At 42.8% G+C, this 27,331-nt stretch overlaps 1 protein-coding gene across 1 annotated transcript in view; it reads left to right on the top strand.

The window, feature by feature from the left end:
- The window catches only part of LOC137433398 (uncharacterized), a 320,088-nt gene that overhangs the window by 120,129 nt on the left and 172,628 nt on the right, over positions 1-27,331 (top strand). The window contains exons 9-12 of the mRNA XM_078785923.1: positions 456-482; positions 1,000-1,044; positions 1,165-1,209; positions 3,401-3,454. Of these exons, the coding sequence (XP_078642049.1) occupies positions 456-482; positions 1,000-1,044; positions 1,165-1,209; positions 3,401-3,454 (171 nt within the window). The remainder of the gene's footprint in view (positions 1-455; positions 483-999; positions 1,045-1,164; positions 1,210-3,400; positions 3,455-27,331) is intronic.

Below are 27,331 nucleotides of genomic sequence, written 5' to 3'. Positions count from 1 at the left end.
ATATGAGTATGGTATGATTGAACTATCCTGTCACTGCTCGGTGAATTATCATTGCATTTTGATAGTGTTGGACTCTGCAAGGGTTTTCCACAAACTAGGTTATTTTTATAGTCCATACCGAGGGTTCCGACAGAGCTGGGTGGTTATATAACCATGCAAGGCTCGTAGACAAATAATTCCTGCTGAGAATCCTTTTCTCCCTGTAGCCTGCAATTACCCATGAGGGCCCAGTGGCAGGGTCAGTTTGACAGGTCGACTTGTCACGATGTAATAAGTCCTCGGTAAGTAGAGTGCAGATGCGGGAACGTGTTGTAACCTGGCTGTGTGTGCCATGAGGATTCGTGCTGGTGTTTTGACGAACCAGATGGCTGACATTATTCCTGGATGTATTGATTGTATTGGTGAGTTGGTGCATCCAAATGATGTGAAATAAATAAACAATTGTTGTTTTACAGGGGAGATCTGGGTCCAAAGGAATCAAGGTATGGTGTAAATATGCTTTTGAATTTTTAGTACACCATATAGCATTCAGTACACCACACATATTTAAATGAAAAAAGATGAAAATGTAGAAACTATTCTCACTCAAAATCAAAACTTCCTAAATTTATTTTCAACGTGAGGCTTCTGGAACCTATTGGACTCCATTTTGTTCCCTGCAAAGATTCTAAATGTTGTTGCTGAACTTGTAAATGCAGTTTTTTTTAGTGTTGCTCATTGCATTATTTACATCAGCTAAAATGAGGAAATACGGACACCTTAAAGGCATTTGTCATCCCAACCTGACCTGGGTAGATGGGAAATGTCTGTAAATGTCCTATCAAACATGGCCATACCCATGACACACAATATTCAAAATGAAGTATCCTGAAAACTCCCAAAGATGTACTCCAAGTTTCTTTCCCTTACTGGCATCAGTTTTTTCCTTACCTTTGAGATCCATATGATTCCTTCACACATAATCCTGCCATTCTACATATAATCTTCAATGTTGTGCAGGGAGAGAGGGGTGACTGTGGATCTCCAGGTGAAAAGGGTGACAAGGTGAGAACGTTTTCATCATTGATGCACACTTGCTCACAAGTTAACTTGCACACTTGGCAATTTTTTAAGTGCTCAGGAAATTGAGTATTTGGAGTACCCTTTCTTATCACTTTCCAACAGGGACCAGAAGGACCGATGGGACACACAGGACCTCGAGGCCCAGCGGTACAGCACACTCGTTTTGTTAACACTCACTGTGGTTATATATTATGTGCTGCATTTGTTTGCATATGTCATTGCACAATCACATGCTGGTGAAGAAGCATCCATTATATCACAGGTTAAGTAACTCATTGCTGGCTTGTATGGTGTTCACGTTTGATCAGGTTTCTCATGATGCTGGGTAAATTCTTATTTCAAAATATATTAGCAGGAGTACCCGGCGTTGCCCGGATATGTTCTAATCCTGTTGGCATTTTGAATAAATCAATGAATTTTTTAAAGAAATTCAAGAAATCAAGTTGTTTTTTTCTCTATTTTTTGTAGGTGCCTGAAACATTCCCATACCGACCACCCAATAAGGAAAATTTATATATTATATATTACACACACACATACACTAATCCCAGATAATTTAATATTACATTTCATAGATCTACAAAGGCTGAAGCACTATAAAGCGTTTTTTTTTTAATCCAAAAAAGGGAACTTATTTTTTCAAAATTATATATATATATATACAGGGTGAGTCAAAAGTAGCGCCCGATTTCTGTTTTTTCGGCTGTCAGATTCTTTCTGGGATGTCATGTTGTTAATAATTGTCTTGCAGATTATAAATTTTCTTCATTTTTTTTTTTTTTTTTTGCAGGTTATTGCTGAGAGTTTGGAAAGTTACTGAAGTTGCACCAAATTGAACCATGAATTACCTTTCAATGAATCGATGCATTGCGGCCGTGAAACATTACTACAAACATAATGAACAACCAACGATGGCGGCATGCCGTTTGGCACAGGAATTCGATATTAACCCACCCCAGGGAAGAAACATACGATTGATTGTCGAGAAATTTGAAGCAAGAGGGTCGGTAGCCACTACAAAGAATTCCAGTCGTCCGAAAACGGCAACGAATGTAGCTAAGGGTTTCCCCCGTAATAATTTTCCGTAATAATTTTCCCCCGAATAAATGGTTAGATAAACATGTCATTCATTTATTTATACCTTCTTGTACACTGTAATACAAATGGCAAACAAACAATCGACTGACAGAAATATATATATATATATATATGTATATATATATATATATATATATATATATATATATATATATATATATATATATATATATATATATATATATAAATAAACAGAAATCGGGTGCTACTTTTGACTCACCCTGTATATATATATATATATATATATATATATATATATATATATATATATATATATATAGAGATATATATACATATATATATATATATATATATCTCTATATATATATATATATATATATATATATATATATCTATATATATATATATATATATATATATATATATATATACATATATATATAGATATATGTGTATTTATATTGCCTAAACACTCTCCGGCACTCACGGATGAACCTCTGAAAATTTGATGAAGATACGTTCAGCCATCTCTGAGAAAATTGCGACACGCAGAAGCACACACAGACAGACAACCAGCTCTCTTAAAGTATAGATGTTGACATTTCATTCCTAATAATATTCGTTCAATTAATGCAGAAGTACAGTTTTATCTTGTTAAAATTACACATCTTTTGCATACAGGGGCTATTCCATCATCCTTATGTCCAGAAATGTCTAAGAATCCTCGCCATTTTTTGTTGAAGTTTTAAGGACAAATGATCTCCTTTTCTCCCTCTCCTACAAACGTATTTTCAAAATCCGATTTTTATGTAAAAGGCAACAACAGCAACACAAGAGAAAAAACATTTAAGACATCAACCCGAAGATCATGAGGCAAACACCAATCAGGCCACATGCTTTTAAGCGCTTGACAAAACTATTTGTTTCAGTTGCCAAATTAAAAATATACAACAAATTAGATTTTGGTGAATGCTAAACCTGTAGAAGTGAAATGTCGTGTTGAAAATCAATGTCGGTGTACTGTCCAGCACCCAGAGGCCTCATATTGGTAAATGTTGAGGCCTGTAGTCACTGCTTTCATGTTCCCTTAAATGCTGGAATGTCCAACAGCTATTACTTTGACAGACACGAACCTTTCAAAAAATCCCTTTCCCGTGTGGTGAAGATTTTTTTTTTCTCCTTTGGCAAGTAATCACAGCAGATGCAAAAATGATACATGAACTACAGCCAGAAATGCATTTTGGACTGACCTCTTCCCCTTCCTCCCGGTGCTCCACAGGGCCCCCAAGGAGTGATAGGACACCAAGGACCCGAAGGAATTCAAGGCCACAAGGTGAGATTGATTATGTTGATTTCAAAATCTACCATCAAACATCAAAATAGAAAATGTGGCAAACATAACCGTAGAACGATAATGACTGGCTTGGAAATTGTCAACAAGGAAGGAAATTTTTTTTGATACGTTTTATATTGTATGAGGCGGGCGTTGAGATCATTATTTTGCAAAACCAAAACATTTCTTCTCAAGGACGTTCTGCTAGGTTCACCTTGTCTGGTTACATTTTTTTTTTTTTTTTTTTTTTGTATACTGAATCGAGGCTCGTGAAAGAGCTAACATTTATTTCACAAACAAATCAACCAGACAAACAAAATATACAAAAAGAGGGAGCGGAAGACAAGATGGGGAGAGAAGGGGAAGCACACAACCACAACATTTGAGAGCAGGGAGAAGTGTAGGAGGGAGAGGGCTTGGGGGCAGGAGGCGTGGGAAGGGGGGGGGGGGGGGGGGAGAGGTATAAAACACAAGGGGACCGAAATTAGCGGGGGTAGAAAAGATCAAGGTTTTGGATGGGGGAGGATAAGAGATGGTGGTGAACAGCTGTTTTAAAGACCTGGAGGGTGGAGTGGGATTGAAGAGAGTGAGGGAGTTTGTTCCAGAGGCGGGAGAAAAGAGGAATGAAGGAGTGAAGGTGAGCAGAAAGTCTTGATTTTGGCAGTTTAACCATAAGAGGGTTGCAGGCAGATCTTGTGTGACCTGTAGGAATATTTGGGGGACAGAGCCCAGAGAGGGCTGGGGGGGCAAGGCCAGAGAGGAGTCGGTAGAAGACGGAAAGACCACCAACCTGCCTGCAGTGAGTGAGTGAAAGGCCCTTGGAGTTAGCTTCATCGCGGGAGATTCCAATGATTCTGAACGCTTTGGTTTCAACAGCGTGAAGACGGGCTAGGTGTGAGGCAGGAGCACCAGCCCAGAGGGGAGAGCAGTATTCCATTGAGCTGCGGATGAAAGCCTTGTATGTGGTGAGGAGCTCAGGTGTGCCAAGGAAGGACTTCGCATGACGGAGGATGCCCAGTCGGCGACTGGCTTTGGAGGCCAGATTTGAAATGTGGTTTTCCCAGGAAAGATCATGGCAAATAGTGAGACCCAAAAGCTTGAGTGAGAACTTCTTGGAGAGGATTATTCAGAAAGTGGATGGGAGGGTTTTCCAGTCGGTCTTTTCGGAGAGACATCGTAAGAGTGTGAGATTTATCAGGATTTATCAGGATTGAATGCATGCTCTTGCATTCACAATGTAATATTTTATACACTAATTTATCTCAAAGTACTTACTCGAAGAGAATATTGCATGATGACAATTATGGGTTGTGAGGCTGAATATTTGAATATTTTAACTACATCTCAGTGTTACGACTCATTTGGTCATTTATGTAAACAATTTATAACTTTAATTAACAGAAAGACAAAACAGAAAAACAGTTTATTTATTTTAGAGCTCCAAACTGCCTTGCTCTTTCGAGCACAACACAGGCCTCCACACTCCCCTCCAATCACCACCATGTCCATGGGTCGGGAAAGTGTTGTCAATTCAATTCAAAAATATTTATTAGAGGTAAAAGTACAAGCATTTGTTAAAAATGAAAAAACATGTAGAGATGCCTCACATGGTGCTGTGTTGAGAGATATACTGTGTGTCATTATGAAATAATCCATAACTTGTTTGTTTACATTTTGGGGAACAATTCCTACATATTATTACCTCTGCCATTTTAAAGTGATTCTTCACCATTCAGAGATGGGATCAAAAATGATATACAGCACGATATTTCAAAAAGTTGTAGATGGATTTTGAAAAAAGTTAACTTGGAGGATGTATGTTGGTGACCAGAGCAAGCCGATTAGATTTTGGGTAAAGCCTGGATCTGCATCCAGACAATCCGTTGGATACAAAACGTAAACTGTTCGGCCTGGTGGAGGTACAATGCTTTGGGAATCGTCATTACTGTTCATGAAATGATTAGAATTGTGATCATGATGTTATTTATGAAAACAAATCATTGGCTGTATGTGTATATCAAAGGGATGTGCAAAGTGCCCCTCCCTTTGCAGAAGGGATCGTTTCTCTGTATGCAGCTTTAACATGGGGACTGAAAATACGTTTCTCGGCTTCTACTGGACGAAATTGGCTGCAAATTTCAGAAGTAAATGCTTTGTACGTTGAAGTAACATCTATCTATAATGCCAGCAATCTCTGTGTGTCTGTCTGTGTGTTTGTATGCGACCGCTGTTTCTCGACAACCACGGGTCCGATATACTTTTAACTTGCCAGGTATATTGCTGGGGACCCGAGGATGTGCCTTTTCAAGGTTTCATATTAATCGGACAATTACTTACCGAGATATGTCCAAAAAACGATTCAACCAATCACAGAGCAGCGAACGATCGCGTTTGCCGAACGTGGCGGGCACACTCTGCCTCGGATGGCACATTTGAGAGCGTATTCATTTATTTCACGTTTGCAAACTATGTTGGCGTTAAACTATGTTTTACAACTGATAAAAACGAATTTGCGATTCATTCGCTTTCCTGCGCGTTTGTGTACGCGATGGCGATTTCTTTACCAAACTCCGGAAGCCGTTCGCTTTGGACCGAACCATTGCATGTAAATAGAGGGGGGGGATTGTCACCACTCGCAAGCCGTTCGCTTTGGACCAAACCATTTCATGTAAATAGAGGGGGGGGATATAATTTTAGATATAGATATAGTACGGGCAATGCCCTAGTGTTCTAAATTTCAGCAACGTCCGTTTGTGCATTCTTGGGTTTTATATTTTAAAAAACCCTCAAAATTACGTTGGTGTCTGTCCGTCTGTCTATCTGTCCGTCGGTCCGTCTGTCCATCCGCCCAAAATGTGTTGGCGCTCATATCTCAAGGACTATACATTGAAACTAGCTGAAACGTGGAATATACATCGGCCATTAGGTGTAGTTAATGGCTTTCGAAACAAATTCCACCTAAGTGCTATAGTTTTTGCTTTAAAATTAAATATATATACATAAATAAATATATAAAAATATATACACACTTTATAACTCTTCAAAATATTATTACACAAATCTAGCGAGCTGGCCCAATGGCATAATGGATACAACAACAACAACAACAGGCATTTTAAGGCCATTTTCCCTGCAAGAGCGGGGGTTAGCCGCGATTAGCCGCGGGGAGCGGGGGTTAGCATAATGGATAAAGCACCAGATTCCCAAGCTGGGGATTGTGGATTCGAATCCTGTCTGGGGTGAACATTTTTTTTTTCCCCTTACTTTTTCAAGTCTTTTATATCGTCTGGATTAAAGTATTGTACGATGAACAAATGCATTTTGTTCCTATTTAAAATGTATCTTTTGAAAAATCCCAGAGGCATAGAAAAGGCCGCTTTGTAATGGATATGCCATGTGGTAAACTGTAGAAAACGTTGAGGTAATACGTTTCTCGTATTACCTACTCCACCCCTTAAATTTGACTGATCTCTCCATACAGGTTGCTTCTGACAAACCAGACTTGATCTGCTTAACAGAAACTTTCCTCCTTCATGATGCCTCTGATTCCTTAATATCTCTCCCGGGTTACTCCCTCCTCCGGTATGATAGACCTGAGACTCGTCCTGGTGGTGGGGTTGCTGTCTTTATCAAAACCTCTCTTCCTCACTCGCCCTGCACTGCCCTCTCTCCACCTCACCCCCAGGAGTACCTCTGGCTACGGCTTCCCCTTCCCACCTTTTGTTCATATGTGTGTTGTACCGTCCACCAAACAGTGATGACTCCATCTACATCTCGCTGTCTGATAATATGGACCAACTTCTATCTACTCATCCCAACTCTCTCTTCCTCATATGTGGTGATTTCAATTGTCACCATGCCAGTTGGCTGGGTGTGGGTACCTCTCTCACCAGCCATGGCTCCTCAGCAAAGGACTTCTGCGACTCACTGGGACTGACACAATCTGTCAATTTCCCAACCCGGATCTCAGTCAACGGAGCATCTTATCTTATGGACTTGGTTATGACTAACTTCCCTGCAAATGTCTGCTGCTCTTCTTCTGCTCCAATCGGCTCATCTGATCATGTGCTTGTTAAAGTGGACATCTCTCTGACCATTCTCAGAGAGCCTCCTCAGCATCGACGAGTCTGGCATTTCACTCAGGCCAACTGGCACAGTCTTCAAGCAGCCATCAATCATCTGGACTGGTCTCCCATCTCTACCGCCTCTGACATCAACTCATCCTGGGAATTCTTCCAAAGTAAATTGCTCTCTCTCATGCACAGATTTATCCCATCTCGTCTTCAGTTGTCATACCCTTCCTCCCGTCCATGGTACACGGAATCTTGTGGTGAGGCAGTTCCCCAGAAACAACTTGCCTTCGCCTCCTGGAAAGCAAACAACTTGCCTTCGCATCCTGGAAAGCTAACGGAAGGAAATCTCATTTCCTTTCACAAAGCCCGAAACAAGTGTGTGTCCACCCACAGGAGAGCCAGGAAACAATATCTCCCCACTCTCAAGACAGAACTCTCAAGCCTGTCTCCCTCTTCCAAATCCTGGTGGCGTCTGGTCAAATCCGTTTCTGGTGTTTGTCCCCCGCCCCCCCCCCCCATCCCCTCGCTTACCTCAAACGACTACACAGTTGACTCCGCACGTGAAAAAACGGAATGCCTCAACTCTGTGTTTGCCTCTAAGTCTAAATCTTGTGTCCCAGACCCATCCCTCTCTGTACCCACCATACCCAGTCATACCCAGCTGTTCCTGGACTCTGTGTCCTTTCCTCCTGACAAGGTGGAAATGTTTCTGTCAACCCTCGACTCTGATTCTGCAACTGGACCTGACGGCATCAGCCCACGGGTCCTAAAATCCTGCTCTGCCGCTCTTTCACTCCCTCTCTCTGTTCTCTTCACCCTCTCTTTTGCTCAAGGTCATCTGCCCTCACCTTGGAAATCAGCCAAAATCACCGCTTTACACAAAAAATGTGCAAAAACAGATCCTTGCAACTACAGACCAATCAGCCTTCTCCCAATTATCAGCAAAGTCATGGAATCCATCATTGCCTCGGAATCCTTCCTCTTCTCCAATGGCTTGATCTCCGATCATCCATTCCTCATTCCTCATCTCCATTCCTCATCCCTCAGATCGGCAGTCTGCAGCCTCCTCACTCTCTGCAGACCTGGACAAAATCACAGACTGGGCAAACAAGTGGAACATGTCTTTCAATCCTGACAAATCTCACACTCTTACGATGTCTCTCTGAAAAGACCGACTGGACAACCCTCCCATCCACTTTCTGAATAATCCTCTCCAATACGTTCTGTCCCTCAAGCTTTTGAGTCTCACTATCTGCCATGATCTTTCCTGGGAAAACCACATTTCAAATCTGTCCTCCAAAGCCAGTGGCCGACTGGGCATCCTCCGTCGTGCGAAGTGCTTCCTTGGCACACCTGAGCTCCTCACCACATACAAGGCTTTCATCCGCAGCTCAATGGAATACTGTTCTCCCATCTGGGCCGGTGCTCCTGCCTCACACCTAGCTCGGCTTCACGCTGTTGAAACCAAAGCTTTCAGAATCATTGGAATCTCCCGCGATGAAGCTAACTCCGAGGGCCTTTCACTTACTCACTGCAGGCACGTTGGTGGGCTTTCTGTCTTCTACCGACTCCTCTCCGGCCTTGCTCCCCCAGCTCCCTCTGGGCTCTGTCCCCCAAATATTCCTGCAGGTCGCACAAGATCTGCCTGCAACCCCCTTATGGTTAAACTGCCAAAATCAAGACTCTCTGCTCACCTTCACTCCTTCATTCTTCTTTTCTCCCGCCTCTGGAACAAACTCCCTCACTCTCTTCCATCCCACTCCTCCCTCCAGGTCTTTAAAACAGCTGTTCACCACCATCTCTTATCTTCCCCCATCCAAAACCTTGATCTTTTCTACCCCCGCTAATTTCACTCCAGATTCAATTTTTTGAAATACCAACTTCCTTCCTGGAAGTCCTTGCAGTGTCCTTGGGTTTTATACTTCTCCCACCCCTCCCCCCTTCCCACGCCTCCTCCCCCCAAGCCCTCCCACAGATCTCCCGATGTCCCTTCTCTCAAATGTTGTGTTTGTGTTCTTCCCCTTCTCTCCCCATCTTGTCTACCTCTACCCTTATTATATGTTTTGTGTGTCTGTTTGATTTTTTTTTGTGTGTGATAAATGTTAGCTCTTTCACGAGCCTCGATCCTGTATCCAAAAAAAAGAAAAAGAAAAGGGACATTACATAGCTTGTAGAAAATGCCAAACAATACAAAATTTGGGGAATTCAAAAAATCTTGTGTGCATGCTGGACTACCCTTGTGTTCTGAGGAGGAACCAAGTAATGCTCTCGAAAAGTTCGTTTTAAGGGGCGCCCCGACACCTGGAAAATAAAATCCATTTACTTCTTCATGCAGTTGTATTTTTTTTTTTGTGTACAAGTTCGAGTCTGTAGAAGATAGAAAGACCACCAACCTGCCTGCGGTGAGAGAGTGAAAGGCCCTCAGAATCAGCTTCATCATGAGAGATACCAATGATCCTGAAAGCTTTGGTTTCTACAGTGTGAAGCCGAGCTAGGTGAGAGGCCAGCCCATAGGGGAGAGCAGTATTCCATCAAGCTGCGGATGAAAGCTTTGTATGTGATGAGGTTTGTGATTTTGTCCAGGTCTGCAGAGAGTGAAGAGGCTGCTGCCTGCCGATCTGAGGGTTGAGATATGGAGCGGCAGAGAGTGGAGTCATCAGTAAAGAGATAGAGAGGATTTTCCAGAGAGTCGGAAAGATCATTGATGAATACCAAAAAGGCACAGGGCCCAGAACACTGCCTTGAGGAACTCCAGCCTGAACAGGAAGGGGAGAGGAGAGAATTCCATTTCGGGCCACAGGTTGACTGTGACCGGAGAGGAAGTCCGCAAGCCAAGCGTGGAGATGAATCAAATTGGTGCCCCTTTAAATGAACTTTTCTTTAATTTAAAACCATTTAAAACCATTTAAAACCATTAAATTTTTCATTTCATTTCATTTCATTGAGTGTACCTATGCTCTGGAGTTTTGCAGGCAAGGCGTACGTACGTGGCGGTGACGTCACAGCGTGCGCTCATTCGGTTGGAGCACGAAAGAATTATATTCTTATATTATATATATATATATACATGTATATATATATATATATATATATATATATATATATATATATATATATATAAATATGTATATATATCTATATATATATATATATATATATATATATATATATATATATATATATATATATATATATATATATATATATATATATATATATATATATATATATATATATATATATGAACAAAGGTGCATGCAACCAGAAAAATTAACTATATCTGCTCTGCTAATTTAAGTTCCAAGCAAGAGCACCCATTTCACCCACTTTCCATTGACATTCCAGGGGACATTTCACCCTCTTCCTAGGAAGCGTCTTCAGGCCAATAAATACCGAGTCTTGGCACATGTCTGCTTTTATTCCCGAGGCAACCATTTATTTCCGGTCAACTGCCAGTGTGCGACAGTGTTTATTGGCCTGTAGAAAACTGCTGAGAAGTGGGTGAAAATGCACCGGGACCTGGTCTACTCTGGCTAATTACTTAAATTTGCAGATCACATCTAGTTACGTTTTTGGTTTGATGCACCTTTTTATTTTAAAAATTGTATAATCCCAACTGCACCAATCTTATAATTCTATACCATATATGCACGCACACGCACACACACACACACACACACACACACACACACACACACACACACACACACACACACACACACACACACGTCACACACACACACACGCACACACACACACACACACATATATATATATACAGTCACGTGAAAAAGTAAGTACACCCCATGTAAAGTTTTGACTTTTTCAACATATTTCAACATACAGCTATATGATCTTCATTTCAACAATATTGATAGATAAAGGTGATATAATATAACAAATATCATGAAACATTTACATTTTGCCAAGCCAGGATATTGAGGCTTGCTTACTCATCGTGTAAGCAATAATGAACCGTACTTTGTATGTCGGTACATAATAAATAGAAGCGTTTTTATTATAGGCAAGCATCACCGATCTGCTGCTAGATATCAATTTAGGTTATTTATTTATTTATTTTACCGACGTGTTTACAGTTTTTACGGAAATTTGCATTAATATTTTTATTTCACAATTTACAGTTATAGAAATTACAATTTTCTAATGCTAGATATCGATTGAGGTTGTTTTTTTTAAACGATCATGTTTACGGTATTTACGTACATTTTCATTTACGGATGCTTTTTATTTTTTCATTTATGGACATTATTGTAATGTTTATTTCACAGTTTACAGTTATAGAAATTACAAATTTCAAATGCTAGATATTGATTGAGGTTTTTTATGTATGCATTTATGGGTTTTGCATAAATTTTCATTTACGGACACTTTCTGTTGGTTCTGTGATTTTCCCGGTGTACCGGCTTCAATGTCCATCGGCATGCCAAATTTCATATTTATATGACACCCGGAAGGTACCAAACATTAATATTAATGTCAGTCAGTCAGGTTTAGAAAGACCTTTATAATATTATATATATATTGTTGCGGATCTCAGCGCCGGCCTTTCCCCTTTACCAAGGGGGGATTAGTCCCCTTGTCTTTGACTAGCCGACGGGACCCGGGACCTATGACGTCCTTCCCGGACAGCGCGAAGTAGGGTCGTAGGACTAATCACTATTACCTAATTATTCACGCTGACTGGAAACGAGGAAATAAGCCCTACCCGAATCACGGGTGTTGGTGGAAACGCCGAGCGGTAGCGAACCCGTGACCCGAGCCGTTATCAATGACTAAAACCCGATCCAAGCGGTTCGTAATCGTGCCACGCTTACCCAATGGAGGAAATCACGGAAACGGTCGAATTTGGAAGAAAGGAATAACACGATTTATTTACACTTTGTACAATAAGAAGAAGAAGAATACACAGTGCAGTCTTAAACAGTCTTACCTTATCCCAAGACAAACGGGCCCGTTCACTCTCAGACACACTCACACAGGGTTGCAGACAAACAGGTCAGCACGTCCAGGAATGGCGTCCGGGCAGCTCCTCCTCCGGTCCCCGACTCGCACCGCGAAGAAGATGGATAAAGACGGCAGGAGCTCTCCACGTGTCGTTTGGCGCGCACGGGATTATTACAGGGCGAACGGTAGGGCTGGCTTTGGTGGTTACACTTGCGGCTCAGCCGCGTACGTAATAAGCGAACAGTTCAATAAACCCGAACAAGGCGCTTCTCAATCAATGGCCTCGAAACTGTCGTGTGCACGCCGGTCCTCTCAATGCAGTTCTCACACGAGTGCTCCGGATCAGTTCTCTCCAAACTCGAGCGCCTGCCTCTCCCTTCTCGTAACTCAGTATGCATGCGAGTCCTTCTCATAAGTCCTTCTGGCCAGTCCTCATCGTCCTGTTCAAGGGCTTTGTGCACTGGCTTATATAGCCTTGCCCAGCGAACCCTCTCGAACTTACTAGACGCTCTGTACCACGCCCTATCAAGCCATGCCCTCTCAGCCCTGGTTGGCTGTTGCTCTTACTGTCACCGCCTCTGACGTGCTGCTTGGCGCGGCCACACCTCGACCCTCGCGCTCCTCCCTCTTCCCAGGCCTACCTCGTGGTTACCCGACTAGTTTCGAGCGAAACCAAGGGCAGCGAATGCTGCTGGCAGCCAAAGCGCCACACACGGAGGGATCAGCCAAAATGGGGTGTGGGATCGAGTTTGCCCATAGATGAAAAAGAAGGGTGGCCGCAAAATGAAAAGGACCTAAGCTCATTTCTTTACACAACGCAGATGTTACTAGGGGAAATGGCCTACTCTTACACATACTATGACATAACTAATTATAATGGGCCTACATGTTGCTTGTGGACTAACTATGGGGGGGCAAACCTTTAACCTTTAATTATGTTGTATGTACAATCTCAAAACCTCAACAATATATATATATATATATATATATATATATATATATATATATATATATATATATATATATATATATATATATATATATATATATATATATATATATATATATATATATATATATATATATACAGTATATATATATATATATATATATAATATAATATAACTCTTTCTGGGGGCAGGAACGTGCCGAGCAGCGGATCAGGCGGCCGGTTATGGCTCTAACCTCATCCTAACTATCCCTGCTTAATCCCACTAACTACCTCTACACAATTTTAGTCTCTCTAACTTAACCCTACTTTATCTCAGCCCTTTAACCATTCAAACTAAAGCATTCCTCCCGGGTTCATTCATCCCCCCTAACTACACCTATCTCCGAGGGGAACACCAAAACACACGGTTCCAAATGAATGAGGTGGCATGGCACCACTAGGCTTGCCGGTGGGGCAGCCCGATGGGGGTGTGTGCTTACCCCTACTACACAATTTGGGACACAAGTCCTCGCAAAGGCCAATTAATCAACCTCATTATCCCAGCGACCACAAACACACACAATGGTACCCAGGGGAGCATCCGACTCTAACCTAACATTACAAAAACTCATTTCTCTTTTACCATTACACCCCCCGACAGTGGTTCTATGCAACAATTTACCCGTCGTCCCACGTGTTGGTGCTCTTGCAAATTCGGGCCCGGCCATCAATTTTTCACTCTGTGCCATTGCTCAATATCCTGGCTTGGCAGTGTTGCTCTACTGGCAATCTTGCCAACATGCATAATCCACTGTGGCACCCTCGCGATGCTGGAGCCGCCTCCGAGCTCACCTGCTCCTCTATCCTATAGGGGATTACGGGATGCTTAAAAGGTTTGAACATTTTGAGAGAATCAAAGCACAAAAGGATAGATGGGAATACCAATTCTTGTCAGAAAAATATTATTCCCACCTTGTGTGGAGTTGGCTCGGGATGGTTTTTGGTCCATGTCTTTCATGTTTAAACCATGGGATCTATAAAATCCAGCATCTAATGCTAAAAGGTGGGATATCTGACATATAATGTTCATCCGAGGAACGGAGTACTTTGTGATACGACTTCACTGCGAATCCCACATTTTACAGTTGGGTCAGGAATCGAACCAACTCTATAGATATCTCAAAGAGGAGTGTGCTACCTCAGCAACATCCTGTCAGTCCATTGTTCTGCACAATGAGGAAGAGGAATTGTTTTGCTTTTTAAAATACTAGAACACCAGCTTTTTAACATTCTTTTCCATGAAGAGCGTTGTGATGTGGGATGGAGAATTCCATTTAACAACTGCTCCTGGACCTGTGGCCAGTGGTTAGATAGTTGCAGTCTGTAACAAGTTTGAATGTCATATTCCTGACACACAAAAGTGTGGCTTGAACTTCTTGGCTTGAACTTTGTTCAGGTCATCAACGTTGGGTATTTTCAATGATTCCTTGACCATGTCTCCAAGGTCTTCCACTGCAGGAGGGCATGCCAGGCAAGGAATTAGGTTTGAACCCAGGATGGCTTGTACCATGGTGCTCTGTTGTTGTTGTGATACATGGGGTACACTGTGCAGCGCAAATCAACTCGGTGGTGCTCACGGAACTGAAAACATGCATCTGTTCCCGGTGCTCGGATAATAGTCTCAGTGACACAAAGGCAGGGAAAATGACCTTTTGCGCCGAGTTTGAGCAATGGCATTTGCCTCGGATTACAGCACTTGGTGTTTGACAAAAATGGGGGTGTCCCCTTCCTTAGTCAGGCCACTTGAAGTGGCTCGGCTTCATGGGGAATGACCAAGTACAGTTGCCCTTTGTCAAGAAGCATTTAGTTATTGCTTATGCTGCTAAAATTTATGGCCAGATCAAGAATGAGGGTTCAACATTGTCATTCAATGCGAGTTTCGAGCGAAGGCGCAGGCTACTTGTACGTTTCCCAGCAACTGTGGTTGGTGTGGTGGCTAAAGTGGATTTTGTTCTACACATACAGCTCCAGGCATGGCTGTGATGCTCCAGGGTCCAGGAAAGCATTCCTGCCATTTTTGAATCACTGCCTGCTTTGCTGTTGCAGGCTAAGTGTGTTTTACGGAGCAAAATGACATTCTGGTCGGTGTGGGTAAAAGGTTATCCTCCAGGGCAATATGTATTTGCTCAGTTCGTAATCACGACAAAATTATCTGATCATGGATTGATCTTGAATTCATTCTGGATAAACCTCAATGTTTCCACTCCTAAAACGGTCAGTTTACATCATTGATATTATGGCGCAGTGAAACAATTGTCAAAATTTATTGTAATCTTGAAACAGGCTTAATATTTACTAACTGGTGGATATACTACACCTACCAAGGATGGGTGATGGATTGGTGTGGGATTTGATAGGATGGAAGCAATAGCAATAACAACTAGAAAGCACCTGAAAATGCAAAGCCTGTCTGCGTCCGTTTGTATTCAAACATCTGCCTCTTCTTCCGTATGCTCAAAATAATGAAAAAAAAAAAAACAGTTAAAAAAATACAAGATGAAAATTGATGATTTTGTGCAGCCTTGACCTTTAAGCTTTAGATCTAAAAAAAAAAAAGAGCTTCTAGCTTTTGATTGGTGAACCAATTCTGTGACCTGTAAATTCTTAAAATTTCAGGTCAATTGGGTGAAAATTGGCTATTTTACGCAACCTTAACCTTTGACCTGTTGATCTAAAAAACAATTGGCTTCTAACTTTTGATCGGTGAACCAATTCGATGACCCAATATGCAAATATTTTAAATTTCAGGTCATTCGAATGAAAATTGATGATTTAATTTGACGCTGACCTTTGACCTTTTGACAAAATTATTTATTTGTCTTTTTCATATTCTCATAAAGCTTATTTGAAAATCTGATGACAATAGCTCAAATGGTAAAAAAAAAGTTACGGCATGGACAGACACATGCATGCACACACACACACACACACACACACACACACACACACACAAACACACAAACACACACACACACACACACACAAACACACACACACACACTCACACACAGACAGACTGACAGACAGAAGTGATTACAAAAGCCCGTCCCCTGCACATCAACAATCCCTTGACAAATTAAAGATGTAGTAAGTAGAATTGGAAGACATTGTCAATTATAGCTGTGAAGTTTTTTATGAATATGGATGAAGAGGTAAGAGAGAAAATAGGGATTGGAGCAGAATGGACACCTCTACCTCTTCTTCCTTAAGGCCACCACATTATCCTGCTGTTCGAATGAAGATAGCAGCAATTTGTAATTTCTCCAGGGTGCTGGTGCTAGTTCACCTTCTCCTCATAAAAGACACACCCTAGGATCTTTAACATCCACCACTTAATGCGAGCAGATGGAACACTGAGGTTTACATCCATCCGAGGGACAGCACAGTTAGCGATGCAATGCCCAACCTGCTAAGGACCAAACCAACAGTTTGTTGTTGTGTGGGGAATCAAACACAGACCAAATAGCTCAAAGGTAAGTGCAACTACCACTGCACCATCCTCCCAGGACCTTAATTTCATTTTAAAATACTGAATACGCAAAAAACCGAGATCACGTACCCACTGATACTCCTCTCATAACATTGTCTCGGAACTGAGTCTGTGTAGAATCTTTTCCCCCTCATTCGTTGTAATCCCTGCAGTTAGGTGGGTTCAGGTTCAGGAATATTTTCCCTGTAAAAAGAATAATTTTGACCAAAAAATTTCTAAAAGAAATTCAAATATTAAAAAAAATTATAAAAAGAAATTCGGAGCAAAAGTTCCTTTTCCAATAGCAACAGGAAATTAATCTACAAATACGTGACACCGGTAATACACCTTATAGAAACTGACTACTACTTGTGCAAGTTTCACTTCATGCTTAGCATCAGATATTTTTTCACTCAGCACCTTTAAAAGGTGGGCTCAAGGGTCGCCAGCATGTTATAAATATTCATACCGTGCACTCAAAAACATAAGTTAGAATTCCCCCAGGTTGGCATTCCCAGGATATGCCATCCTCAGGGTAAACAGCTGCACTGCAGTATCACAGAGCATTCCATCCTATGCTCAGGGCACAAGGCATCCAAAAAAAACCATCCAAAGGTCTATGACAAAATGTTCCTCCTGTGTGTGCATCTACCTTGACCCAAAATCAATTCTTGCGGCGTTAAGGTTTTGTTTTTACCACCTTAGATCTTTTTGAAATATCTTCAGCATCTCATGACACTACAATCAAGTCATCCTACGTTGTCGGCTTGCAAACCAGATGGCAATTTGAATTAATGCCAGCTTTTAGTGAAGCCTCCATATTTGATTACGCTGACATGAATCCCCCTCCCCATCCTGGTCCTGTTAAATCAGGACTGAGCTTATATGAGTATGATCGATTCAAACAAAACAGGATAATGCACAACCAAGTATACTCCTGGATATTGTAATAAATTAGAAAGAGGACTCTTGATCTGAGGTGAAAAAAGAGGTAGACTTGAAGAAATAAGGGACGGGGAGAAGAATGAGGGCTAGGAGAAAACACAGGGAAGTAGGGGAGGGGGAAGATTGATACAGCTGAAAATTCTCAGGGAGGAAGGACTGGAAATTTGAAAGAGGCGTGGGTGGGCAGGGTTAGTGGGAGTAGAGAAGATCATGATTTTGAATGGGGGGTGGGTGATCTGAGACATAGTGATGAAAAGCTGTCCTGAATGAGATTGAAGAGAATGTGGAAGTTGGGTCCAAAAAGAGGAACGGACGAGTGGAGGTGAGCAGTGATTCTGCACTTTGGGAGTGTCGCCAGAAGGGAGTTTCTGGCAGGCAACATGCACCCTGCTGAGAGATGGTGACCTTCACAATCATATGATCAGATGAACCATTTGGGGTAGAGGAAGAGCAGGAGACATTTACAGGGAAGTTGGTCATCGCCAAGTCAAGACGGGAGGAATTGCCATTGGGAGAAATGCAGGTTGGAAAGTTCACAGATTGAGTCAGTCCCATGGAGTCACGGAAGTCCTTTGCTGAAGTGCCATAGCTGGTGAGAGAGGTACCCACACCCAACCAATTTGCATGGTGACAATTGAAATCACCACATATGAGGAAGAGAGAGAGAGACTTTGACTTTTGAAGCTCTTTTATTATAAAGGTAAGAAAACCATACAAGTCATGCAAATAATAAAGTCACCACAATTCAAAACATGTGCAGCCAAACAACAACAATAAAAACACCAAGCACTAAAATAAAAAACTTAACAAACCATGATCAAGTTTACAAAACCCACCCTTTGCACACCATTTTTCCACAAAGGTTTGTAAATCATCTTTCATTTGGAAAAAAGAAAATTCCATGCGTAACCTTGCCATGACTAGAGCCTTAAACACAATTACCACATCACATAAAATATCAGCATTTGCCAGGAGCTTTGCTTTTCTTGTTTTGTAGATTGCTAATTTTCCAATAGAAATTAAGAAATTAGCAAGAGCAGTCTCAGAGCGTTTTTTATAACTAAGTGGTGTTCCAAAGATAAAAACACGTGTAGAAAAAGAAAAGTTCATACGATTAAAAAAAGTTGATAAAAAACCAAAGAAGGGAAAGAGTCTTGCACAATCTACGTAAGCATGGAAAAGGTCTTCAGAAATCATACAAAAGGGGCATTCCACTGAATTATCCTCATTAAAACGATGTAATAAAACATTGGAGGGCAACACCATATGGGCGAGTCTCCAAGCAATATCACCAGTCCTTTTAACAATCGGTGAAACATACATTGCAGACCATTGCGGATGGGAGGGAGACCCAGAAGGCAGTTTCTCTTTCCATCGAGCCCCAAAAGAAAGAGGCTGTAACGAGGGAAACCGAACTGAGATACACAAACGATACAGTCTCTTTTTATCCTTGCTGGAAAGTGGCGATGAGGATAGCAAGATAGATGTTGTGGTGCTATCAGCTGGCAGGCTAGAGCTAGCACAGATCTGTGGTGGTGTACGGTGGTCACCAATGTTGGCGGTTGAGCTCAGGCCCAGGTGCCTAAAAACACACAGGATTTCCTGTAGGACCTTGGCTACGCTCCTCAAAGATCTGATGCCAGTTCTTACTTGAAGATGTCCTGCGGAGAACCAACTGTTCCTGTTACAGTCATGAAGGTCCCGAGTCGTTTTCACGCCAGCACTCACAAAACGTTGCACAAAGGCACGTGAGCGAGGAATAGCAGGAAAGAGGGCATTGTAGAAAAGGGGTTCCCGGAGGAACCTTTCACTGTTGTATGTCTCCATTTGGCGAGTTATTGAAATGGACCGCCAGACGTTCAAGACATCTTGGTAAAAGTCAGGGAGCAGCGAAGCATCGACATGTTGCAGCTCCATGAAGAAGAGTTCACAATTGTACCCAAGCATGCCGGCTTGTTTTAGTATACAGTTTGCAGTCGATTTCCAGGGCAAGGCCTCCAGAAATATAAAACGACGAGCTGTGGAGACTCGGAAGGCCATCACCCGACAAAGAATGTCCACAAGCCCATGACCACCTTCTGCCAGTGGGAGGCAAATAGTCTCTGGCTTTAACCAGTGTTTGCCATCCCAAAAGAAGTCAAGTAAACATTTTTGGATTGACGACACCAACGTTGCAGGTGGCTGCAAGGCAATCATTTTATGCCATAAGAGAGGGGCCACCAGGTTGTTAATGACCAGTGCACGACCTCGGAAAGACAAGGTCGACAAAATTCCTCTCCATCTGTTTAATTTGTTGCTGATTTTGTGGAGCAAACCATCCCAATTCCTTTTGACAAAGCCTGGGGTTCCAAGGTAAACACCGAGGTATTTCACACCTTCTTTTTCCCATGTCAAATTCATAGGGAGAATTGGAAGGGCAGAAGGTGGCGTACCGCCGACCCAAACTGCTTTGCATTTCGACCAATTAATTTGCGTTGTACATGCTTGAGAGTAAACCCGTAGGCACTCAAATAGCAGAGCAATGTCATTACTGCTGCGAACAGCAACACATACATCATCAGCATAGGCCGAAATGATAACGGGATTTTCTGAGGGAGTCACTGAAAATCCCATAAGAGAAGATCGTAAACGAATCAAAAGGGGCTCAATGCAAAGAGAGTACAATATTCCAGATAAGGGACAGCCTTGCCGAATTCCCCTCCCAATCCGCAAAGGTGAACAGAGACCATCATTGATTTTGATCAAGCTAAAAATGTGATTATACAATAAGGATACATATGAAATAAAGGATGCCCCAAAACCAAATTGCTTTAAAATGTGAAACAAATACTCATGATTAACAGAGTCAAAAGCCTTTTCTTGGTCAATAAAAAAGAGACCGGTATGTTGTTGTTGAAATGCACACACATCCCACAGGTCTCGTACCAAAAAAATGTTATCGTGCATAGATCTGTGCATAACACAGTACGATTGATCCTGATGTATAACTGTGCTTAGAACAGTCTTTACACGGTTAGCTAGCGTTTTGGCAAAAATCTTGTAATCTGTGCAGAGAAGAGAGATTGGACGCCAGTTCTGTATCAATTGCAGGTCGTTTTTCTTGGGGATAAGGCAAACAACTGCACGCCGACAACTAAGGGGTAACAATCCCTCACGCAGACTGTATAAAAACACTGAGTGCAAAGCAGGACCAAGCGTGTCCCAAAAGGTTTTATAAAATTCAGCTGGTAGCCCATCAAAACCAGGAGCCTTATGATCAGCAAGGCCATCGAGCGCAGTTTTAAGTTCACCGAGAGTAATGTTCTCATCCAAGACATGCCGTTGATGCTCATCTATCTGCGGTAAATTGGTCGTAATATTCTGCATTGCAGGCACATCATTGGGCTTAAAGGAAAACACATTCTCAAAATAAGACCGAACAAAGTGAACAATCTCCGTATTATCACTAAGAATATGCCCATCACTAGCCCGAAGACTAAGCATTTGCTGGCTCGCCTTCGTCGTCTTCTCAAACTTAAAGAAATCTTTACAACATGTGTCTGACGACAGTAAACTATTAACTCTCAGCCTGACTAAGGCACCAATACCATTTTCTTGAATTAATTCCTTAAGCAGAGTTTGTTTTTCAAAGAGGAGTTGACACCGTCTTTCATCACTGAGGACCTCAGCACCTTCCTGCAATCGTAGAATTTCTTGTTTCAAGGCATCAATACATAATTGTTTACTTTGAGAGCAATTGGTTTTGTATTGCTGACAGAAAACACGGATCTGCGCTTTAGCATAGTCCCACCACTGACAGAGATTTAGGAAACGATGTTGGAAATCCACAACCTTGTCCCAAAAAACCACAAAGGATGATTTAAAGAAAGGATCGCTCAGAAGTGAGGTGTTAAAAGACCAATACAGGGTGCGGCGTTTGAAGCGAGGAAAGGAAAAGCACAGTTTTACCAAAGAATGATCAGAGAAGCCTGAAGGGACAATAGCCGTATATGTCACAAGGTTGACAGCAGAGTTAGGAATATAAAATTTATCAAGACGAGCAAGTGAAAGATGATTTAGTAAAACCCGACACCAGCTAAATTGCTGCAGGTTTGGGTGTTGTTGCCGCCATACATCGTTGAGGTCATGCCGCGAAGTTATACTGGAAAGAGGCCTACTTGAAGCTGGATGTGGCTCTGCACTGTTCCTATCTAAAGTTGGGTTTAAAGTACAGTTAAAATCACCCCCTAAGCACAACAACGTATCAGAAGAGAGGTGTCTCAGGAAATTAAAGGACTGATTAAAAAAAGTTCCTCTATCTGTGCTATCACTTGGAGCATAGACGTTAACAAACATAAATCGTTGCTGATTGTATTCAAGCTCTACAGAGGCTAGATAGCCTGGTACGATTTCCTTAAAGATGGGGGGGGGGGAGACAGACAAACGTGAACTGACAAAAAAAGCAATACCCGCACTCACAGAATCTGTATTACTAAAAAACCAAGTGCCAATCAGCTGTTGCTGCCAATCAGCCATGCAGTCTGCAGTGGCACGGGTTTCTTGCAATAAAAGTACATCAACCTTTTCCCTCCTGGCTAATTGCACAGTTTGGGACCGACGCAGCTGACTGCGCCCACCATTAATGTTCAAGCTTGCTATGTTCATAGAAACATAGGCAGCAACACAGCCATTACAGGTTTAATTCTTTCCTTGCTGTGACAAGGTACCTCTTCAGTCTTTTCAGTGATTGATCAGAAATATGAAGGGCCGCAGATTGTTGTACAACTTCCTGAGCCCCACTAATGAAGGCGTGAGTATCAACGAAGAAATCGCAGATTTTCACGCGCTTTTTACGGTAAGTTTTTTGTAGGAAATCCACGATTTCAGCAGGAGGGACGGAGCCTCCAGAGACATGCTCCGATGAGAAGTCGGCCTCACCATCACTCAGTGAGGCAACGGAAGAACCCCCATCAGAGTCACAATCATTGCATTGAGAGTCCATTGCTGAGGCAACAGGCTCATCGACGTGAAAATCTGAGACTTCAGCACTATCGCCCTGCTGACCATGAGCTTGACAAGGCTCAGCTGCCTCAATGGAGGATTCCACAGACAGATCACTAGTTCCAACACACTCACCACTCCCCACAGAGGGAGGGGTGGCACAATCAACACAAGCTTCATCAGGGGACACACATGGAGGCTCAACCTCACATGGAGGTTTACCCTCAGAACACTGGAGAGACTCAGGTGCTGTCTGGCCAACACATACATTTTCAGCATTTATCACATTACCCTCAGAGTATTCTGAAGGCGGGGGAGGTTGAGCAATTTCCTCAACTGGAGGAAACTGCTGAGGAGGAGGTCGCGCTCCACCATAACCTTCACTAACCACTTGAGCGAAGGTTGGAGGACAGGCCAAGACCTTATTATCAGGCTCGTTGAGGTCGCTAGAAGGTGGGAGGGTTCTTTTCCTGGTTCTCTGTTTGTCTACAATGGGGTTTGCATCAGCACCACCCATACTGTTTACCTCATCGACAACGATCTCAGTAGAGCCCTGCTGTTCATCACCATTCAGGCTAGTGACTCTATCTGCGGACTTTTTCGGGCACGAGTCTTTTAAATGACCATATTGACCACACTCAAAACAAACTAGAGACTCTGTGGAGACAAAGACCCGATAAGTGTGACCTTCGACCTTGAAGGGCAATACCGCATTTAAAGAGGTTACACCACGCGGTAAAATCATATAAACAAAACGACGAAAGGACATGACGTGTTTTAAACGGTTATTTTTCCCTCGTACAGGAACCAAAGTAACTGAAGAGACGACAGAACCAAGTTTGTTTAGTTCAGTAACCAGGTCTTTGTTCTTAAGGAACGGAGGAGCGTTAGAGAGAGAAACCCGAACTGCCGGCGTGTCGAGTGGACATACCTGAACAAACACGTCGGGAGCAAAGAATAGCCCGTGCTCGACTATTTGAGCAACCATGGGCACTGTGGAAACAAAGATTACCACGCGTTTATTCATGCGAGAAGCCGCTTTTACATTATCCAAACCGATTAACTCTCCGACCGCAAGGATAATGGCCTCCACATCGATTCCCGACGGAGGTGAGCAAACTAACCCATGCTTCCGGGTTAGCGCTTCAAGAGACGTGTAACGAGAGCTATCCGCCATCGTTTGCACGTTTAAACAAAGGGTAAATGTATAAAGGTTAATGAAGCCAAAAAGCTCCAGTAAACAAACGAAAAATAAAAATATTTACGAAAAAAGAAACGGAAAAAGGATTATGATTTGTAACACGAGGCGAAAAAAACCCGAAGAGGGAACCGCCCTAAGGGGGAACCTTTACCGGTCTCACCACGTGTGCTCTCTCACTTTCTCACTCTCAAGAGGGGGGGGGGGGGGGGGGGGGTATGATAACGTGGAAGGGTGACACACAAAAGACGGAACGAAGGTGAGAAAAGGTAAGGGGAGGGTAAAGATACAAACCACGAGCACGGAGCTACAATGCCAAGACACGAACAGACGCCATGACACCGCACCCAACACACGAACGGCCAGCAGGGGGCGAGAGAGAGAGAGAGAGAGAGAGAGAGAGAGAGAGAGAGAGAGAGTTGGGATGAGTAGTTAAAAGTTTGTCCATGTTGTCGGAGGAACAGAGAGAGAGAGAGAGAGAGAGAGATAGAGACAGACAGACAGACAGACATAGATAGATAGATGTAGATGGAGTCGTTACTCTTTGGAGAAAAGTACTGCACACAGACAAATGAAAACGTCACTCGGTAGAAAGCATACTTTTATATCCTACTGATAGGCCTGGATCTGGAGGACCGGAATCTGAAACGGGACTGAATGACCTGGATCTGGATCGCCAAAATCGAATTCGCTTGTTCTTGTCACCTACCCAACTCATCCACCAAGTTATGTCCGAATCAGCAAAGTTGCGCTTGGAAATCAGCAAACATTACCGCTTTACACAAAAAAGGTGCAAAAACAGATCCTTGCAACTACAGACCAATCAGCCTTCTCCCAATTAACAGCAAAGTCATGGAATCCATCATTGCTTTGGATATCAAATCCTTCCTCTTCTCCAATGGCTTGATCTCCGATCATCAATTTGGATTCAGACCAGGTCATTCTATTCTGGACATGCTGCTTCTGCTGTCTCAACAATGGATGGAGGTCCTCAATGCCAAACAGGAAATCAGAGCTGTCTCCCTTGACATATCACGTGCCTTCGATATGGTCTGGCACCCAGCTCTGCTCACCAAACTCTCTTCCTATGGTATCCATGGAAATCTCCACGCATGGCTTACGGACTTCCTCTCTGGTTATAGTCAACGTGTGGCCCTGAATGGATTTCTCTCATCTCCCCTTCCTGTTCTGGCTGGAGTTCCCCAAGGTAGTGTTCTGGTCTTCATCAATGATCTCTCCCACTCTCTGGAAAATCCTCTCTATCTCTTTGCTGATGACTCCACCCTCTGCCGCTCCATTCCTCATCCCTCAGATTGGCAGTCTGCAGCCTCCTCACTCTCTGCAGACCTGGACAAAATCACAGACTGGTCAAACAAGTGGAACATGTCTTTCAATCCTGACAAATCTCACACTCTTATGATGTCTCTCCGAAAAGACCGACTGGACAACCCTCCCATCCACTTTCTGAATAATCCTCTCCAATAAATTCTGTCGCTCAAGCTTTTGGGTTTCACTATCTGCCATGATCTTTCCTGGGAAAACCACATTTCCAAGCTGGCCTGCAACGGCAGTCGCCGACTGGGCATCCTCCGTCATGCGAAGTCCTTCCTTGGCACACCTGAGCTCCTCACCACATACAAGGCTTTCATCCACAGCTCAATAGAATACGGTCCCCCCCCCCCCCCCCCCTCTCGGCCAGTGCTCCTGCCTCACACCTAGCTCGACTTCATACTGTTGAAATCAAAGCTTTCAGAAGGATTGGAATCTCCCACGATGAAGATAACTCCGATGGCCTTTCACTCACTCAACTACGGCAGGTTGGTGGTCTTTCCGTCTTCTACCGACTCCTCTCCGGCCTTGCTCCCCCAGCTCACTCTGGGCTCTGTCCCCCAAATATTCTTACAGGTCGCACAAGATCTGCCAGCAACCCTCTTATTGTTAAACTGCCAAAATCAAGACTCTCTGCTCACCTTCACTCTTTCATTCCTCTTTTCTCCTGCCTCTGGAACAAACTCCCCCACTCTCTTCAATCCCACTCCTCCCTCCAGGTCTTTAAAACAGCTGTTCACCACCATCTCTTCTCTTCCCCCATCCAAAGCCTTGATCTTTTCTACCCCCGCTAATTCACCCCAGATCCACGTTTTTGAAATTCCAACTTCTTTCCTGGAAGTCCTTGCAGTGTCCATATGTTGTATACCTCTCCCACCTCCCCCCAAGCCCTCTCCCTCACACAGATCTCTCGATGTCCCTGCTCTCAAATGTTGTGTTTGTGTCCTTCCCCCTCTCTCCCCATCTTGTCTACCGCTCCCCTTATTTTGTGTTTTATGTGTCGGTTTGACTTTTTGTGTGATTAATGTTAGCTCTTTCACGAGCCTCGATCTTGTATACAAAAAAAAAAACCATCCACAACTGTTTTAGATATCCTATTATGTGAAAACATAACCTCTGTCCACCTTTTGTGGCAGAGGTTACAAAAGGTGGAAGTGAAGAGGAAGTCGCATCCCAAGGTACTTCTGGGTGTTAGGAGGTGTAAGATCAGTACATGGACAGTGAGAAATTGAGTCATTCATGTGAAGTGCAACTCTGCTGCCATGGCAGGGTTCAGCCCTAACACATCGGAGGAGCCAGGGAAAGACACTCGGTAGTAATGAACATCCTGCGTGAGGAAAGATTCTGTTAAACAGATGATGTCCGCTTTATCAGCAGCTGTCTGGATTAAGATATCTATCATGTAGGAGTGGAGTCCTCGCATCTTTCATATCCACAGTTAGCGACATGGGAGAAGGCATTGCTCGCAGGGTGCAGGACTGTGGAAATGAGCTAAGAGAGGGTGAAGGTTAGATTTAGGGTTAGGTTTGGGGTAAAGGATCGAAACGTCAAGGAAAGAGGTCAGTTATTTTTCCCCGTTCTTCTTACTTATATAATTTTTATATTTAGACTCCAGGTTTCACATCCTTGTATTGGGACAGACAGTATACATTGCTTGAAATTTTTCCTTTTAAGACACAAAGGCAGTTGTCCTTTGTGGCAAAGGGATTTAGCAAAAAGATGGGACAGATTTAAGGGTGGGATAATTATTTATGGAAGGAAAGTATTGTTTTTTATTATTATTTTCTGGATGTATCAAAAGAACTAGAGATTAAATAAATAAATAAATAAATAAATCCTCAGGGATAGCAAATTGGATACGCTAACAACTAGCATTTGTGGTGTATAATAATTTCTTCCAGAGATATTGTCGTGTTCACCGGGGGAT

Source organism: Myxine glutinosa, chromosome 10 (assembly GCF_964187855.1).
Source record: "Myxine glutinosa chromosome 10, kmMyxGlut1.1, whole genome shotgun sequence".
NCBI classification, from domain to species: domain Eukaryota; kingdom Metazoa; phylum Chordata; class Myxini; order Myxiniformes; family Myxinidae; genus Myxine; species Myxine glutinosa.
The sequence above is the reverse complement of the archived record's forward strand: the minus strand, read 5'-3'. Positions and strand labels throughout refer to the sequence as shown.